The sequence below is a fragment of the Leptinotarsa decemlineata genome, unplaced genomic scaffold, assembly GCF_025532065.1.
Source record: "Leptinotarsa decemlineata unplaced genomic scaffold, Ldec_3_MD MMD2_tig00002159_RagTag_RagTag, whole genome shotgun sequence".
In the NCBI taxonomy this organism is placed as follows: Eukaryota; Metazoa; Arthropoda; class Insecta; order Coleoptera; family Chrysomelidae; genus Leptinotarsa; species Leptinotarsa decemlineata.
This window is the reverse complement of record NW_027412574.1, coordinates 8,178,166-8,198,375: the sequence shown is the minus strand read 5'-3', so window position 1 is coordinate 8,198,375 and position 20,210 is coordinate 8,178,166. Positions and strand designations below refer to the sequence as shown.

The window sequence follows — 20,210 nt, the reverse complement described above, 5'->3', positions numbered from 1 at the left end:
TATTGTTATCTAGATATTACTTTTGCAAAAAATTCACACAAATAATTTCGTTGATGCATTTCATTTTACTGAGACATTTTGCAAAATTAAAACCAACAAGTCAAAATTTATTATATTTCAATCCAAAATATGTTTATGGAACTTTTGAATCCAATATTATTGAATATTCACCTCAATGATTTGCTTTATATGCACATTGAAAGTAAACTTTGCTCTTTTATAGATGATAATGTGATCTTATATAGCTATCTTTATGTTGTAGTATAATTTAATGTTAAGTATGGAGGCAGATTTCAAAATTATTAATTACTGGTTCGAGGTAATTTATTAACAATAAATTTCAAAAACCAAATATCTGACTTTAAGTTATTGCTAAAATATAGAATTATTTTAGGCTGATTTCAAATATGTGGACAAAATCATTGACAAACATTTGAAATGGTATCATCAAATCAGTTATTTGCTGAAAAAAATTGGGAATCTTCTGACGAAATCCAAAAAGTTTTTTGATTTTCCACCATTTTCATTTGTAGCTTGTTGAAACACAACTTGAATATGGAATATTAGATTGAGTTGAGGTGGGTAGAATCTACTCAAATAAATTTGAAGTAAACCACCTTGGATGTATAGAAATGAAATAAATATTCAATATAATTTATTTATACAACAGTTCCAATTATAATTGAAAAATACATTGTTAAAAAAACAAAAATTTTAAAATAAATACAAAAATATAAACAGAATACAAAATAAATATAAAACAATACAATAAATACCAATATATAGTGTTACTATATAAACATATGCAAATTTAATTGCAGTCATTCAAACAACTCATTTCGAACAGCAGAAAATATCTACATCTTGAAACATACTCAACACAAAATCTCATTGATGACTCTACTTTGTCCATTCATATTCAACTTAACTAAGGATACGATTTCATCACAGTCAATATTACTTGTTAAAAGTCTATTCAAAAAGCACATATTATTAAGTACTATCCTATTTTCCAATATTAATAGCTAGAGTAGATGACGAATATTTTTATATAAGTAATGTCTTTTTGTGATAATTTCATAATTGAACCATACTTCAGAGAACTGTATCACAACTTGAGAGTGGGGAAGAAAGGCTTTGGCTTTTTACTTATCTGACTTTATAGAAAAAAAATGTAGAAATCTCCCAAAGACAGGAAAAAAGCAAAGAACTTCAAAATGAATCCTCTCCAAAGATGTGTAGATCATGCAAAGAAGTAACTTTCATACAAACTGTAATAAAGAGCTCTCTTGAAACAACTACTCTCGTTTAAACCTTGAATTACACAAAAGAAAAAATACTTTCTTTTGGACATTGAATTATACATATGTTTCCCCAATGAACCTTTTTCCTGAAGTACGAAAAATCACTTTTATAGCAGCGCTAGTAGTTCGGTAGGGACAAACACTGCCTAATCCTCATATAAACATATGCTGAAGTACAATTAAAAAAGAATGTTTTTAACAGAAGAAAATGCTCCTGAAGCAAAACTAAAATTTGCAACTGTAAAGGATAACAATGTTGTAACATTAAAACGTTGGCTTGCATGTCGTAATTTAAAAGTAACTTGAAAAAAGTTAATTAATAGACAGGTTAGTATACAGACTCTAGTAAAAGAGTAGCGGTAGATTCAAAGTGTAATAAAAGAAATTTAAAACAATTATGAATTTCATATTTATTTCCGAGTGAATTATGAATAAAATATAGATGGTAATGAAATAAATTCAATTAAATATAATTAAGGAATATAATTTCATAAACAATTGAGATTATATCTCATTCTAATCAATGTTAATTAACTATGAAAAATTTACTATTCATTTCATGTTTAGAGCATACATATGAATATTTATTTTTTGCACTGTTAAATCCACTCTCCTCGAAGTATATATCCATTTCTTACATCTAACCTCATTAATATATGAGGTTTTATAAATGGTATAAAAAACACGTTTTCTTCCGGATATCGATTATCCGACGTACAATTCGCAAAACAGCAATGCTTTGTTGGCATTATACGAGCACAAAATAATTTATATTTTTAAATAATAAATTAATATTACGTAAATAACGCTGTTTTACATGTGAATAGTTTATGTTTGTCCCGACTACTAGTGCTGCCTCTCGTGACACGTTCGCTGTACTTTTCTCAGGAAAAAGGCTCATTGAGGATGACATTGTTTCATGTAAGTGAAATTTGACCTCTTTGATACACTTTATTGTATAGCAATCCTGTGGTAGATATCTGATTCAATACCATAAAGTATGTTTGGAGTACAAACTAAGTGGGAAAGTGTTTTTTGTATAATTCAATGTTCAATTGAAAGTATTTTTTTTGTGGAATTCAATGTTTATATGAAAGTAGTTGTTTTGAGAGTTTTTTTATTCCAGTTTGTTTCTGAAAGTAACTTTTTTTCATGATCTATACATATTTGTAGAGTTCATTTTGAAATTAATTACTTTCTTCCTTTCTTTGGAAGATTCCCACATTTTTTATATAAAGATGGAAAAGTAGGAAGCCAAAGTCGTTCCCAAAAATTACACGATATTATATGAACACACTTTATCGTAAAATAGGTAAAAAAAGACATCCGTATTCAAAATTCGAAAAATCGGATGATATACTGTATGAACGTATGAAATACGTTCAAGAAGATCTAGGTATCCTTTATTATCACAACTGGTGAGTTATTGAACACGATGATGAGGGATAAGTCACTGGAATTCCATTTTAATTTCAATTCAAATGAGTTTTAATACTGACTGTTTGTATACGGTCAGTATGAGTCTGAGGAAGTTATTGTATAGCGAAACACGTGTTGCGGTTTTGTAAATTGTCCAATGAAAATCTCTTAATAAAGTGTTACTTGAATAAGTTATGGATTTTCATCAAGTAGGTATCGTCAAACTCCATCACATAACAAAGTTGTTCATCAGTAAGTTAATCAGTAAGGTACCCTATGGCGAAACGTGCCTTAAATAAAATCTTTCCTGAAAATTGTATAATTATTATCATGGATAGTATTATAAATTTTCATGGAATCAGTGTATTCAGAATGATTGTCTAGGAAAAAATTACTGAGAATTACTAGTTTCAGTCCTTCAAAGAGTATTTATTGTACTTCAAATTATTCTTTGAATCAATCATACTAACGTAATTGTAATAATTCATATTCAGTGACACAACTTCAAACTATTTATCCGGGAGTTAGGATAATTAATTCTAAATTATATACTTTGACTTAGATGATTGAACGAAACCAATTTGTAACAGCTAATTTTCATGATACTCTTCTTTATTTATTTCAATTTTCAAAGTTGATTTGATGCCAATCACACAATATACAGATTAAGGCGTCTTTCAGCTTTTGTTCAAAATCAACCTGATGACGTCAAGCGAACTCTGACGACAGCGTATATCTAATAAAACATCAATATTTTTTTTCGTCTGAAGGACACTCTTTGTGTTCCATATATATGAGGGATTGTTTCGAAATTGTTTGTACAATTATTTAAAAAATGTATTGCAAGGAATTTCCAAATTGATGGAATTACAGTCAAATATTCAACCCTCATCTTTACAATATTGCTGTAAATTCCTTTGGAACAAATAAAATATTAGAATATAAATATTTCAAATCATGCCATCTTATGTAAAAGGTATCCTCAATTAGTCTTGAGCAAATAATAAACTAAATATTAAATTTATGATCAGTTTTGAACATCATGTTGGCATGTCTTCGATTTCTGTGAATATTTTGGGAATGAGAATGCGGAAGAGCATATCTGAGTTTCCTCCAAAACCAAGGTTTTCCCCACTCTACATACGTATTAGTTTTGAGATACACCTTCAATTCTTCATCAACTTTATCATCATCCAATTCACCATACTTTATAATGATTACCCTAGCTCTTCCTTCATGGATTGCCTTGGTATGTGCCGTTCTGAACTCTATTTTTCCCCAAACGCTCTCCAAGAAGTTGTTGGAGAGAACCACCAGCGTTCTTCTTGAATTGTTCACCGAATTTGAAATGTGTCCAGTGATTGTTTCACCTGGTACCCAGTCTCTAACATGAACACAAGTTTTGAATGGATTCGGACCTGCTTCTAATACAGAAAGTAAATTATTTATAACAAAATCTTCATCTTTATGAGAGTAACTGATAAAAACATCCCAAATTTTATCTTTGTCAAGTTCCTCCTCAGTAATAAGCCAAAGAAATAACTTCTTCTCATAAAGCCAGATTTTGACTTCTTCTTTATAGAAACAGTACAAAGCAAAGCCTATAGCCGTCAGAACAATAATCAATAAGATTGGAAATGCCACTTCCATAATAAGAATGGCAATTGATTCACACAGCTGGATTTGTTCAATTAGTGGTTTACCATCTTCTTTGCAGATAATTTCCATGCTTTCCTGAAAAATTTACTGTATTAGAATAAAAACAATATAATAATAATTTGAAAATATAATACCAATGAAATGTTTTCATAAATTTTAAAAATGTGTTGCATGTCTCTAGATTACTGAGCCAAACAGGTTTATATTGCTTTCATTATTTGAACAAATTTAAGAATGCAACAAATTTCTCAAACTGGTTCATTAATTTTATAAATATTAACATGTATTTTGAATTTCTTACCTTGCCAAATTTAGCCCTAATAAAATTCTGGAATTCCAGTGCCGAACAATCACAAGTCCAAGGATTGTTAGATAATCTTAAAACTGAAGTGGAGTTGATCATTTTCAAAACTTCAGAATTCAAATGTGTCAGTTGGTTATCATCCAATTTGAGAATCTGAAACAACAGCCATTGAAAGAATATGAATATAAAGGTTCAACTCATTTTTTAGATATTTTTTTAAATTATAAGTTTGACTTTCCCTAACGGTTTGACATCACCATAAACTTTCTTTTCATTTTATCTCATTGAAATATAAATTTATTTATTTCTCTTTGCATACCTATCCTATGCAGTAAAATAGTTGATAGATAGTATTCTTACTTGCATGTCTGTTATCAGATATTCTGGATTAGAGAGGGATGTGTCTGACTAATCGGTGACGAGTTATCAAAAATTGGTTTTCAACTTATTCACTCATTTCACTGCATATGTGTTTTTGCTAGGTTCGATTAAGAGAATACTGCAAGCATATAAAAGGCGTATCAAAATTCAACAGACAAATAACTGTTGAATTTGTTAGCATTGTTTCATTCAATCTTTTTTCAAAATACATACATAAAAACTTATAAAGATTTAATATTTTATGAGATCAATTTAGTAAATATTTCATATTTACTCTAATCGATGTTTTCTAAATGCTTTTTGTAAACTATATATATACAGTTATTGAGCTTTTCAGGTACACTACAAATTTCAAATAAACAAATCAACAATTATTTTTTGAAATTTGGGCTTTCATTGCAATAAAGTTGTGTATAAAATGATACCTATCATTTGTGGAAATGTATTCGTTTTGTTCTTCTGGTGGCATGATCCGAAAATTCAAGAATTTTTGAGATTTTACATTCTTGCCTAGGTCACAGAATATCGGAACTACACCTAGGTGCGATAACATTAAAACCATACAATAAAACCAGCCGATTTGAATCATCGTTCAGTACTCTCTCTTTTTATGTTCTTATCCTCATTTAACGTCGGAAATTTATATTTTTATGAATTCCACGAAATTTTGTATCTTATAAATGATACAGAAACCTAGAAAATAAACCTTGGAAAAGTAAGTTTCAATAATTTTAAATTCATATTCTACTTTAACTTTGACTGTATTAATCTGTATTATCGAGCCTAAGCGTTTGCAATGTAAACGCAAAAAATGTGTTAATTCACGACATTACATTAGAAACCTTCAAAATTATTAGTGTTTTTCTACTATATTATGCATGTTATATACATATAAACCTTCCTCTTGAATCTATCTATTAAAAAACCCGCATCAAAATTCGTTGCGTAGTTTTAAAGATCTAAGCATACATAGGAACAGACAGCAGAAAGCGACTTATACTATGTAATGATTATTGGGTTTTTCCCTACTACAATCAAGTATGCTCCTTGGGAAAATCAATCATTGCTATTATTATTATTGAAAAAATACCAGGTAGTAAATGTTATACCATATTTCAAAATAAACTGGTTTTTATAGAAATGCTATTGTAGAGTCCAAGAATTTTTAGGTGCTGATCTTTAAAAAAACATTTAAGTCTACATCTCTTAATATACCTATTTATGTTTTAGGAATGTTTTTACATTTACATGTATGTGTTAGTTTGGGATGATGAGTCCCATTTTGGCAATCAAGTGTTGTCCATCGTTCATACTTGCCTATATTCAAGAGAGATAAGTTCATGAGAAAAAAGATTTTTGGCTTTTACATCCCCATTTTTATATAAAAAATTGTCGGAAACTCAAAAAGGGAGGAAGAAGCAATTGATTTCAAAACAAACTCTTCACAAAAATATGTTGATCATGCATAGAAGTTACTTTTTAATGGAAACTAGAAAAAATACCCCCGAAACAACTACTTTCACGTGAACATTGAATTACACGAACGAAAGAATACTCTCAAAACAACTATTTTCATGTTAATATTGAATTATACGAAAATCACTTTTTCCTATTCAGTTTGTGAGTTGTAAACCATTAAGTTTGAAATAAACTTTTCACAAAGATGTGTAGATCATGCCCACTTTCAGATGAGATACTTTCGATATATTGACATTGAATTGAAAGAAAATCGGAAGGAATTTCTCTTCCTATTTGTATCTTCTATACATGATCCACACATTTTTTTGTAAAGAGATCATTTTGAACTTGATTGCTTTCTTCTTTCCATTGAAAGTTTCCCACAATTTTTTGTATAAATATGGACAGGTAAAAGCCAAAAAGTTGATTTTTATTACTTTTTCATTTTTTACTCTCATACAGGTTATAACTCAATGTTAAGTACGAGTCTTAGTCAAAATACGAAAAATTCTTTAGACGGGCAGCAAATTAAGTTTTCCTCATCAGTGCCGGATGGCTCAGTTCAGAACCATTTAAGAAATTCCGAACAAACAAAATTTCTTTCAGCTATTCCTGAGAGCCTTATTTGCAGTTGAATCGATAGACTACAATAAATAGCCATATGTGGTCTACACTCTCTTGGCATTTCTCTAAAACATTTAAATGCTCCGCGAAACTCCACGTATATATCATACTGTTATATGGGAAAGTTGTAAGAGGTATATAGTATATACGCAGTCAATTCGACATGATAGCTAAATAATTACCGAACGTTGACAGTTTCTTTGTATGGCATGGGCGGCGTGGTAATTCATACGAGGTCTAATTATTATTTTTATGTGAGAGGTTTTATATAGTATTAACTAGTCAATTTATCAGACCTGGTACATTAGTCTTTTATTTAGCTGTTCGGATTGACTTCGTATATACCTATAAACTATATAACCGTCAATGAAAGTGAGTTGAAATATTTTAAATGAATAGATCATCATCCATTATTTCGTTTTGTAATTTTTCAGACTTCAAATCATGGTACCGAAATACACCTTCATCAAGAATCACCCTTCATTACCAAACTGCAAAAGTTAGTGCATATCGTACAGTACCGCCTAATTAGGATCACCTTTGCTAGTATTATAAACAGAAAAAAATTAATAAAGATCCTACCTTGATTTTAGGAGGAACCCATTCGATCTGCTCAATCCTATTTTTTGACAAATATAAGGTAGTCACATTGTCATATCCTAAAGTGGAGTTTGGGCCATAACGAATAGAATTTCCAACCAAATTCAATTCCACTTTTTCACCTTCCACTTCGATCCTTGGGCATTGCGTGAAATTTTTGTTCGAACAATCTATTACAACAGCATTATCATAGGGTCGATAGAAACACTGGCAGTCACCAACGCTGCATTTCATGCCATAAGGACAGGTCACATTTTGTGGTTTAAGATCTTCTACTTTAATGTGTTCCAATAACTGTGGTGATGAGCAACTGGTATCTCCTAGTTTCAAATCTACCATTGTTTTCAGAGAAGTCTTCAACATATCTCTGACATATTGCACTAAATTGTAAACTCTACAATCGCAAATGACAGGATTGTTATGCAAAAGAACCGTTGTAGCGGGTACGATATCTTTCATGTCCAGTTCTTGAAAATTGATTTCTGCTAGACTTTCTGCGTCTTCAAAATCTATTTCAGATATCTTATTGTTACCCAAGTCTACTACCAATTCCTTGGGTGTTAATTTTTTCAAATCAGTCACCTGAAATAGAATAAATATGGATATTAGTTGGAACTGCATAGCAAATGATAAAATGTACATTGAATGAAGTTTCAAGTAAGTTGAGGATTTTATTCTCTCAAGTCAAAACTATATGGTTACTGTTGCTGACCAGTTCAAGTGAATGGCGAATTAGTAAATACTTTGATCTGGAACACAACATATCAACTTAAAATTCAGCATGAATCAAAGTTAACAAAAATATAATGCGGTAATGGACTGTTCTCACATAGACGTCATGTTTTGAATAAATTTCCAAAGAAATTGGATCTCACTTCAACTCCGATCTCGCTTGTACCTTTTTTGCTAGAAGAATTAATTTTTTTATCAGGAACATAAGGAACAAATAGAAACATATTAAGGTGCGTATTCATAAAAAAAGCGAGCATGAGCGAACAAGAGTGAACGAGCATTCTGCATCAATAATCGTCTGGTGAGTACGGGCTAGCGAGCGAGCGAACGTATGCTTGTTCGCGTTCAGAAAAGATCGAGAAGAAGGCGGTACAACGAACTTGAAGATATTCGCTCTGGTATGGACGAGACATTAATATGTCGAGCAAACACGAGCAAACATACACGAATGATCGCTCATGCTCGCTCGTGCTCGCTTTTTTGGTGAATACGCACCTTTAGGCATTTTTTATAAAAATGATTGAAATATATATTTGGAAATATTCCCAAACACCCATACCTCAAATTTTATCCAAATCAGTAACGGCATGAATTCGTCTGTTTCAATAACTTATTGCTTACTGAAGAAAAAATCAACTCGACATAAAAAACATACAGCCTACAGGGCTATATGTGATATTATTAATTAGGTGTTGTATATCATCTTTCTGCTTTGGGTATTGGGATTATTTTCAGAGAGGGGAGTCTTAATCTGCGAGTATTCGCGAGTGGTAGAATAAATATTATAGTTGGTGAAATAGTATTTTAATATTACTAGCCGATGGGTTATTCCTAACATGTAAGAGGTAGGATCAATAATTTTTTCCTTTTTTTTTTCTACACGCTCAACAATCTGAAATCGTGGACGTCGATCAACGCAACTATCAAAAGGTCGAGTTTTTCGGGGTGTTCAAATTCATCGAGATCTAATGTTTTCAACAGCAGCAATGTACCTAAAAGACGGGCACAAAGAAATAAATCAGGTGAACGTAAAAGTCGAAAGTCCAGGGTAAGAATCAGGCATTTTGATTTTGGTGAAAAATGTGAGCCGAAAAATGTTTCTACGATTCCTGAATTTGACCCCAAGTCAGATTCGGTTAGAGACTGGCTGAATATTGTGGATCAACAATATTCGCATTGAATAAATTTGAAAACACTGCACCACAATGGTTCCAAACTTTCATTATAATAAAAGTCGGTTGGGCAAATTATTCATAGGCTAAATGAAAACATTTCAGTCAGTTAGGAATATTCATAAAATGTTTATGGATGTTGCGAATCATAAGCCATTTGAGGGGGAATCATTATATAATTTTCATTTTATTCACCTAGCCTGAAAAAAGTGATTTCTTCTGACGCTGAGAAAGTTACAAAATTACAACAGTTTAGGAAAAAAACCGGAAAAAACGTAATGGAGAGTATCGCTAAAGATGAATTTTTATCGAAAAATTAAAATCAATGACTCTTTCCTTTTCGGATTTGTTGACTTTGGTAGTGACTGCCCCATTCCGAAACATGAAATGGCAAAGAAGCTTGGATTCAAAGTATGCAAAGTCAAAAGTTATTGCACGAAGCTCGTACAGATTGGCACAAAGTGAAAAACCAATATTTACAAAGTTGGTATCTGAAGTGTCAAAAGCAGGAATAATCTGTCGAGAGACAGTGTTTCTGTACTGATGTGTTCTTTGGATTACAGTCCCACACAAAAATACATAAGCCTAATATATATCCCATCACTTCTGACATATCTATATTGAAAATCGAAAACCGAAATGAATTTCCAGTAGCATTTTTTTAGATCTAAGTGAAAGTAAATGTCACAGATGAAATTAACTTACCATAATATAATCGATGTGATTATCGCTCAGATTCAATTTTTTCAGGTGCATCATATACATAATGTCTGCAGGAAACTGCTCTATAAGGTTTCCGTTCAACAACACTTCTTCCAAATTATCGCAATTCTTGAATGGATTATATTTTATGTCAAAAAAGTTATTAGATAAGTCTATATATATCATGTTTTTGTTACTGTCGAAAGTATCCAGCATTATCGATTTCAATCCGTTGTTACTCAGGACAAGTTTTTTGAGATTTAATGCATTTTTGAAAGTATTCTCGTTAATACTAAAAATGCTATTATCTCCCAACTCCAAAATCTCCAAGTTCACTAGGGAGGAAAATAATCGATCAGGAATGGAAGAAATTTTATTGTTAGTCAAATAAAGTTCCTTCAGATTCTTCAATCCACTGAATAGACTTTCTGGTAACTCTTGCAGAAAGTTGTTTCGCATCATCAGTATCTGCACATTTTCAGAATCATGGAAAACGTGTTCTGGGATAATTTCCAATCGGCACTGTTCTAAGCTCACCAAATATAAATTCTTCAAATTTGCGAAAGCATAGTCGTCCAATGTAACATTGGGGTTGTCATCTATACGAATAATATTGAGCTTCCCATTATTCATGAAAAGGCTGGAACTTATATGACCAAGCCGGTTGTTTTTCAAACTTATATCGACTAATTCTGGCAAATTAGAAAATGAATCGCTTTCTATGAACTGAATGTCATTCAGACTGAGTTCCAGATATTTCAGTTGACTGAGAAAAGAAAAGTAATTTTTTGTGATTCTTGTAAGTTTATTCTTCCACAGATGAAGTCGTTCTAACTCTTTGACATTCCGAAACGAATCAGAAACATTTCTCAGCATGTTTTTTGATAAATGTAAAACTTTGAGATGTTTCAAATTTTTGAACATTCCATCTATTGTTTCTATGTTATTGTTCTGTAAGTAGACACTCGTCAAATTAGGAAAGTTTTCAAATATATCGATTTCCATGATACTGTCCGAGAAAGAAATGTCAATTTTTTGCAGTGACGTAAGACCTCGGAAAGGGTTTTTAACGATAGGAACTTCTTCTAAACGGAGACTTTTTAAATTTTCGATACTGAACTTTTGGAGCACAGGAAAAAGGCCATCATCTGGTAATGGACAAGAAACTATTTCCAGAAATTCAATTTTACCTGCTGTGTAGTTAGGTAAGATACCCAAGTTGAATTTTTTGAATATACAATCTATTTTCATATACTTGTTTTTTACTGCACGAATAACAACTACGTCGTCATGTGACGATGAACACTGGAGTTCATATTCATCGAATGTAGAATGACAGAAATTACGAGCTTTGGTTTTGGTAGATGATGGCAAAGCAGTAAATTCTTCTCCCAGTAGAAAAATCAGTACAACTCCCAAAAGTTTCATGTTACCTGAAAGGAAAACAAAGTATTTTGAAAATCCAACACCTAAAAATATTTTCACTCATTATCAAAATGAAGAAAACGAAATTATCTTTCACACCAAATGAAACGGGACGAAACAAACAAAAAACGGGCCAAAAATAATGCTGACGTTAGAAGGGATGTTGTGTGTTCATACCTATACGGGCGTTAAAAGTAACCACATTACAAGGCGCCAAAATAATAATAATATAAATATTTTAATTAAGACAAATGAGCCGCACGATAAAGCAGAATTCACTTTCTTAAAAAAAAGGAAACATTTACCTTGAATCAATATTCACTTAACAGTAATGAACTTCTCCGATCACCAAGCATTTGGAATGAAGTTCAACTAGAAATTTCCTAGCAGTAAATAAATAAAACTATGGTTATAGATACACTACCTGCTCATTTCCTGAATTTGGGAAATTTCATTTAGATACAGATTATGAAAACCAATTATAACATTTACAGAATTCTGCAGCAGGTAAAAATTTCAATGATCTATTGTTGCAATGGAAATTGCAAAAATTTTGCAAACTGCTAATACAGCTACTAATTTTGTATTAAATTTGCGAAATGAAAGAGGTACGGACCTTCGTTTTACTTCATTCGTCCATATTTTTTTCCAATTTCTTATTGTAAAAATTACAATATAGTTCTGCAGTTAAATATTTTCAGATATATTTAGGTACAACGTGTTTTGCCCTTTTTTTTTCTCAACTCTACCATTTTCGATATAAATACGTTGAGAAATCCACTGACTAGCCGAAGATTCAAGAAAGGTTTATTTCATAAAAAGTATCAAGATTCAAGAAAACATCCTGAGACATTTTTCAACTACTGCCGGGTGTCAGTAGCCAGTTTCGATAAAACTTTTCAAATTGTACGTTCACACATTACCTACATGAATACAACATTTCGTTTATGTATTTCACCAGAAACGCGGCGACTCTTCATAAAGGTGTGCTGAATAATGACAGAACCGCCCGCGGTTGCCGCGTCAAATGTGTGCGCTCCAATATAAGTTATATGAACTTTATTTGACGATCGTTCAACCCGTGTTAGGAATCGCACGTAAAGAAGTTAAACCCTGTTTTGATTTCTGAGATTTATCGCTCGTAAATGGGCGACAGCAGAAGACTTGAAACAAGTTTTAAAACAGATTTGATTTATTCTTATCTTTTTTCGGAAATTCTTTTCATATAATTATGGAAAGGCAGCGAGTGAGAGAGGCTTTTGGCTCACAAAAATCAAAATTCCCCCACAATTACAAACAATACAACATTGTTGCAGGGTAAATTTCTGTTGACTGATTAATAAATGTATTTTCAATTAATGTTATAAATTATAAAAAAAAATCTCACTGGATTATCAGAGGTCTGTGTTTAATATTTGGTGAAATCACAATAACAAAAGAGTAATAATTATTTCCATTCGATCGATAATCGGGCCGCGTAATGAAAAAATGTTGTATTCAATATTTATTAAATCATTACAGATAAAAAAAAATGCCCCCAAAATACAGTCTCCAAAAAAAATCCGTGATTAAAATTCCAACGTTGAAGGTGCCCCAACTTGTATAAAAATTCTATGATCCTTTCCAAATAGTTACAATAGTCGATCCTTTCAAAATTAGCCACAATTAAGTTTCTAAGCCTAGTTTGAAAGTTCAATATTGAAAAATTAACAAAAGAGTTAAGTTAAAAAAGCAGCACGTTCTATGGAACGAAATAATTATACAAATTACACAAAAAACTATTAAAATATCTACTTACCCTGCTTTCTTCTAAAAAAATATAGTAATATAACGATCCAAAATCAATTTCCACTTCTCAATTCCACAACAATTGATGTACACTTTGATAACGAAATTCAACTAGGAAATACATCTATTTCTTCATGGGTACACTACTCGTAATACTTATACCTTGTATATAGACTAACCCCTACCTAAATTCCCTAAATTTTATTACATATTCCAAAATCCCTTACCTTTGGAAATTCCGGAGATTAGCAGCCCCTCAATAAGAAGATTTAAAATTATTAGGTATCGAAATGAAATACAGATTCACTCGTTGACGGTAGTTAGATTTCTTCTGTGTCTAAATTCAACGAGGCCGTTTTTTGTTTTCCTCATTCGAAATGAATAAAAACACCCACAATTATGACTCTATAGTTTTGGTGCCCTCTTCCTCAAAGTGTTCTCAAATGTCCCTTGTTCCCATAACAGAAATACAAGTAAAATACAAAAATATGATGTAAGAAAAAAATTTTATTGGAAACTAAAACAACTCAAAAACCATAATAGCTATTTATGATATGAGTGTTAAAAGTAAGGTTTTATTTTGTGAGTGCAAAAGTTTGCGAAACGAGCGTAACGAGATGAGCAATTTCAAGTACAAAATAAAACCTACTTTTAACATAAATATCATACAAAGTTTTTTGTACAACTGTCCTGTTTTCACAATAAAGTAGATAAATTTGATATTTCTATAAAAACACATTTTGACATCTCTTGTCAGTTAACTATTTTTATTATCGCATTTGCTGTGAAGTGGCCGTGTCAGGTGACGCCGAATCACCTGGTTACAAACACAAACAAACAGTATTGTTTACAGATCACGCATTTTATGTAAAGTCACATTTAGTCAACTTTGTGGAGCAAGTTTTCAATGATAAAGTCGAGTGCGCTCGTTAAAAATAGTATTATTACAAGTATTTCAAGGTATAAGCAAGTATATAAGGTATAAAGCGAAAAAATGGAAGATATAGGCCCAGAAAATCGAAAACTCTTATGTTTGAACAAGTCGCCCCGGAGCGCCAATTAATTTTTATTGTTGTTTTTATTTTTATTCTTGTTTTATAATTTCACAAATAAAATGTATTTTAGTCCAGAGGTTCATGAATGAGGCGCCAGATGAAAAATATTTGATGATGAAAGTTGCTACTATTTTCGGAATATATGGAGCCTGTCGGCGTAAAGAGCTGTGCCATTTATTAATAGAAGACATTAAATTAAATGAATAGATAATTGATTGTTCAAATTTTAAATACAAAAACGAAAATAGGTCGTTCTTTTTGTATTGTTGGAAAAAACATTGACTATTTTAATAAATACGTTGCATTACGCCCTTCTGTTATCAATCATTTACGATTTTTTCTAAAACACCTACTCAAATTATAAATGCAGTGCCAACCCAGTTGGTATAAACATGTTTGGGAAAATGACCTCTACCATTGCTGAGTTTCTGAATTTCCCGGAACCAAAGTAAAATACAGGTCACTGTTTCAGAAGGTCTTCTGCTTCTTCGCTAGCAGAATCAGGAGCAAATATAACGCATGTTATATCACGGAGAATGGAAGTCTACAACAGTAGCTGAGGGTTACACCGATCAATCTATTTCTTATAAAAAGGCTTGCAGAAAGAATAATCCCAACAGCTAGCTCCAGCGTTACAGCATCGTTCTCTAAACTTCAAGAATTGAATATTAATGCCCATGAAATTGTCAACTCAGATAGTTTAACATCGCAAGGTATTAATATCAGCAGTTGTTCTAATTGTACTTTGCATATTAATGTTCATAAATAGTAATAATGTAATTAATGTATATAATACATTTGGAACAGAATTTAATTGTATCTATATATCTATTGTTCAAATAAAACTTCCTTGAAAATTGAATAATTAGGTTTGGTTCATTGCTATTTGGTAGAAAAAAATTGTGTTAAAAATACTTTTAACACTAGTATTGAAATATTTTCAACACGCTACTTTGTAAACATCTTTTAATACTCTTGACAACCATTAAAAATGTCACTTAATGACAGTTGTTCAAAAATAATAATTTTGAGCTTCTTTAACATCAAATTCAACTTAACATTTCTGAGAACAAAGTTTGTATTTGAATTCAAGTGTAGTGCTCATATTAGACGAAGTTATCAAATTTTTTGAAACAAAAATCGAGACAAGAGAGATAAAGAGAAAATCGTGGAATTTGAAATAATTAGGTCCTGAAGTGTTTTTTCTTGTTTTTGAAAAAAAAATGAGACGAAAACTGCGACGCAGATGATAATTTTGTAATATTTATCATAAAAAAAATAGAATATTTGAACAACAACAAAACTATTCAAATTCAAAATAAACAGGATCATCTTCGGAATCCGAGTCGTCTTGCAGGTTAATAATTAGCGGTTGTGTCTCTACAGTCGCATCAATTATATTGTCAAGATCCCACATTTTTTGTTCTTCTTCTATTGCATGTCTTACTGCATCTCGCCAATTTTGTTCTGTAATATGTTGTAAAGACTCATATAACAATTCACGTACAGCTTGTATTTTATATGACGTATTTTTTCTAGCCACATAGTATTCATTTGTGCCCAAATGAGTTCAATTGGATTTAATTCGCAGTGGTAGGGTGGAAGTCTAAGGACTGTGATGTTTCGTCTTTCCGCTATTTTGTCAACTACGTATTTCTTGAACTTAGATTTGTGTTGCCGGGCAATTTTTAAAAGTTCTGCTTTAACCATTCCATCTTCGTAAGGCAGGGACTTATTCCGCAGCCAGTCAATGATATCCTGTTTCTTCCACGCAGTCGTTGGAAGTCTTTCAACTAGTCGTGAATGATAAGGTGCATTATCTAATATTATAATTGAGTTTGGTGGTATATGTTCAATCATCTGCTCAAAATACTCTTCGAAAACATCAGCTGTCATCTCCTCGTGATAGTCTTTTATGCTTTTGGATTCAAATTCCAACAAACCATGCTTAGCAAATCCTTTTTCACTGCCAATGTGAGAAACTATTAATCTACTGCCTTTACCAGAGGGTGGGAAAATACCAGTAGACCAACCTTCCATAAAGGCTTGCCTGGAGCTTGATATATTTTTATCTGTCCAAATTTTTGTGAGAGTATGACCTGCGTTTACCCACGTTTCGTCCTGATAGTAAATTGGCCTTCCTTCAGCCCGAAATTTTCGTATAGATCTTAGATACTTTCTTCTCCAACATATTATCTCTTCCCGGTTTTCGGTCTGATTTCTCCCACCGGAAATTTAATTCTTTTAAAACTTGCCACAATTTGGTTCGTCCGACATGAGGCAAATCCGGGTCGTCTCTAACTTCTTGTAAAATTTTGTTTAAGTTGGGTATTTCTTTTTTGTAAAAAAATTCGTGAATTTTCCTTCGAATACCATTTATGGCAAATTCATCAATTTCAATAGGTTGTCTCCCCCTCTTTAAGTATTCGTTTGTATTTGGGTTAGCTATACCTTTTTTTTTTCTTTCTGATAGGAACCTATCTATATATTGTTGACTCCCCTACGCCCGTCATGTTGGCACAACTCTTGATTATGTTCTGAACAGTGTTTGTGGGATTCTGAGAAACCAGAGCATCGTGAACGTTCAAAACAATAGTCTTCTCTCTTGGTGAATAGACAGACTTACTGACTGTACGCAACAGTACCGGTGTAAAACTTGATGATATTGATGATGATGACGAAGCCATCGCAAGCAATCAAACAAAACAAGCAGGAACGAAAGGTACGTATATGTTTGTAGGAATATGAAAAAAAGTTACTCACGCACTGCACAAAATTCGCAAAATAAATATTAGAGACGTTAATTACTGCCGTAGACGCCGAAACACCAACGAGCCGTAAATTAAATGCGATTAAAAAATGTACTAAACCAAAAATTATTTTCGTTCGTAACAACTTCACCCTTTCAAGGCAAGTTTCGAATATAAACTGAAGCTTTATATTTAATGAATAAACACCTCAGGAACCTCCGCCTATGATTTTACGAGTTTTACGACCGTTTTATGACTTGGGCCCTCATTATGTGCTATCGACAAATTATGAACGGACTATAGAAAATAACTATTTCAATTTGTCCGCAGTGTTGTAAAAACTGTCGACCGCTTTTCAAAAACCTTATCGTATCTGTGTATTTAAATTTATTTATATTCAGTGAAATTCACCACACTTTTCGAAAAAGAATTCGTACCTACTTAGTTTAATATTATGGTTAAATCGATCGGCTGAATACGATGAATGAAACATTATTGAGCGAAATAATGCAAGAACTCCAAACCACAAGTAGCCCTACTAGCCTTCAAAAATGATAAAAAGTGAAAAAAAATACCACCAGTAGGATGAAACCCATTAGAAAAGGGGGGGAATATGATAAAAATAAAAGGAAAATAAATTACGGTCGATCTGAGTTCGGGAAATGGGAGGGGGTGAGATTTTGAGGGTAAAACATGGACTATTTCGATTTCCGACAAAACTTCAAGTTAAATGGAAAAAAGTTAAATGGCAAAGTTGTAGTTAATAAAAAGATCTACAATTTTTGAATTCACAATTTCTTCACATGATCTCAAAATTTATGTGAAGAATTCAAATAACCAAGTTTTTGGTTTTTCTTTTTCAAAAAAAAAATTTTTCTACGAAATCTGGTGAAAACATACTTTTTTATGTCTCAAAATTGTCTGTAATTTATTTGATTCAAAATATTTATTTTTCACCTCATTTTGAATTAATATAAAAAAAGCACCCTAATATTCAATCGAAAATTCTCGCGTCAAAATATCAATTTTTTCAAAAAGTTGGCGTGTTTTATATTCATTGAACTACTTTCTGATGGCGTGAAAAAAATATACACCACTATAATAAATGTTCTTAGAAACTGCAAAAAATCGAAAAAAACTCGAATTCGAAATTATTTTCTTTTAATCATTATGAACAATATTGAGCTATTTATTAAAATGTACACTTTAGTTACTCAAATTAAAAAATCATTTACTGTCAGAACAGTACCAGCAGCTACTTCAACTAAAAGAGGAGAACGTAGTCGTAGAAAAACCTCAGACAATATTCCAGAGTTTGATTATCAAAACCATACAAAAATACCATTTTTGAAAGAAAAATTTTTAGCTAACGAGAAAAACAAGGACAAAATAATAAATCTTTAACGAAAAGATTTCGGTCACAAGGGTTTTCCTGTAAACAACTAGAAGAAGATGCTGATGCTGACATAATTAAGACTTCAATAGAAATTGCCAGAGATACTAATAAAACTGTCATTGTTGTGGATCAAGATATTGATCTTTTGGTCCTTTCAAATCAATTAAATTTGACATTTATTTTCTCAAACCAGGTTCTGGAAATGTAAAACATCTATTTTTTACGTCTAATAGTTTCAAACATGAATCCTTCAAAAATATTGCTGCATTTCTGCATTGTTTTTCCGGTTGCAATACACCATCTGAATTTGCTGGAATAGGAAGAAAATAATCGTAAATTCATTATTGGACGCTTAAAATTTTGTCAAATTTGGTCAATGTTTTTTATAAGAAAGATGCAAGGAAAGAAGACATAAAAATGGATTACAATTAATGAAATCTATTTATAAATGTAAAAATGAAAAAATAACACTGAATCAATTAAGATTTTAAAAATATCAGTTGACAAAAATTAAATCATCTTTCATTTTAGCAAACTAGTTTGAGAATGTTTCGCAGTTTCGTCCATATAGGACGAAACTGCAGTAACGTTAGTTACAATTAAAAGTGGTAAAAACATAGAAATTTTCATTTCTCTTTTTCATTATGATCTCCTACCACGAAGTAACAGCTACATTAATCAATTTATTGAAACTTTCTATGTTTTTTACCACTTTTATTTGTAACTAACGTTACTGCAGTTTCGTCCTGTACGGACGATGTAGTTTCATTCGATGTAAAGAGTATGTTCTCCAACATACCGTACAACGAGTGTAAGCCCCTCATTTTAGACATATTAGATCAAGCTGAACAACTTTGCCATTTAACTTTTTTCCATAGGACTTGTAGTTTTGCTGAAAATCTAGACAAAGTCAAAACCCTGAGAGTCGATCCTACTCTTCAGCATTGAGTCCATCTTTGCCCATCAAGTTCCCCACAATAGATTGAGCAATTGTTTTCAGCGCTATCGAGAATGCAAAAATTGCAAGATTATCTTCTACAGCTTGGTCCATTAGTTCAACCTAGAAACATACTTTTCTCGTCCAGAATTTCTAACAGAATCTGTATATGCTTATCCAGCAAACAGTTTGTAGACACATTCCTCAAGGACTATGGCTCTATAAAAATGAAAGCGCGCAGACTAATATTAACATCACCATACCACACGGCGTTCTCATCACCAAACTGAAAGAAATTGGACTTGCAATTATGTCGCAAGTAACCTTTCTGAGAATTGGAGTTATAAATCCCGAATATAGCCATATACTCAGTTTCAGAAGGCAGGTTTATATAACACCACCGGAAAATCTGGACGTTCCTGATTCAATTGAGATATTTCACGATGACGTCACATATTGTGTTTTTCTATTCAGAGATAGCCAAACCTGCTTCAGATGTAAGGT

At 31.8% G+C, this 20,210-nt stretch overlaps 1 protein-coding gene across 1 annotated transcript in view; it reads right to left on the bottom strand.

Moving 5' to 3' along the window:
- Positions 1-642: 642 nt before the first annotated feature.
- Positions 643-20,210, bottom strand: part of LOC111505077 (toll like receptor) — a 71,383-nt gene continuing 51,815 nt past the window's right edge. Inside the window, exons 6-9 of the mRNA XM_074176991.1 lie at positions 10,359-11,788; positions 7,732-8,331; positions 4,684-4,839; positions 643-4,457 (exon numbers count right to left, since the gene is read on the bottom strand). Coding sequence (XP_074033092.1) covers positions 3,732-4,457; positions 4,684-4,839; positions 7,732-8,331; positions 10,359-11,788 — 2,912 coding nt within the window. The 3' untranslated portion in view covers positions 643-3,731. The remainder of the gene's footprint in view (positions 4,458-4,683; positions 4,840-7,731; positions 8,332-10,358; positions 11,789-20,210) is intronic.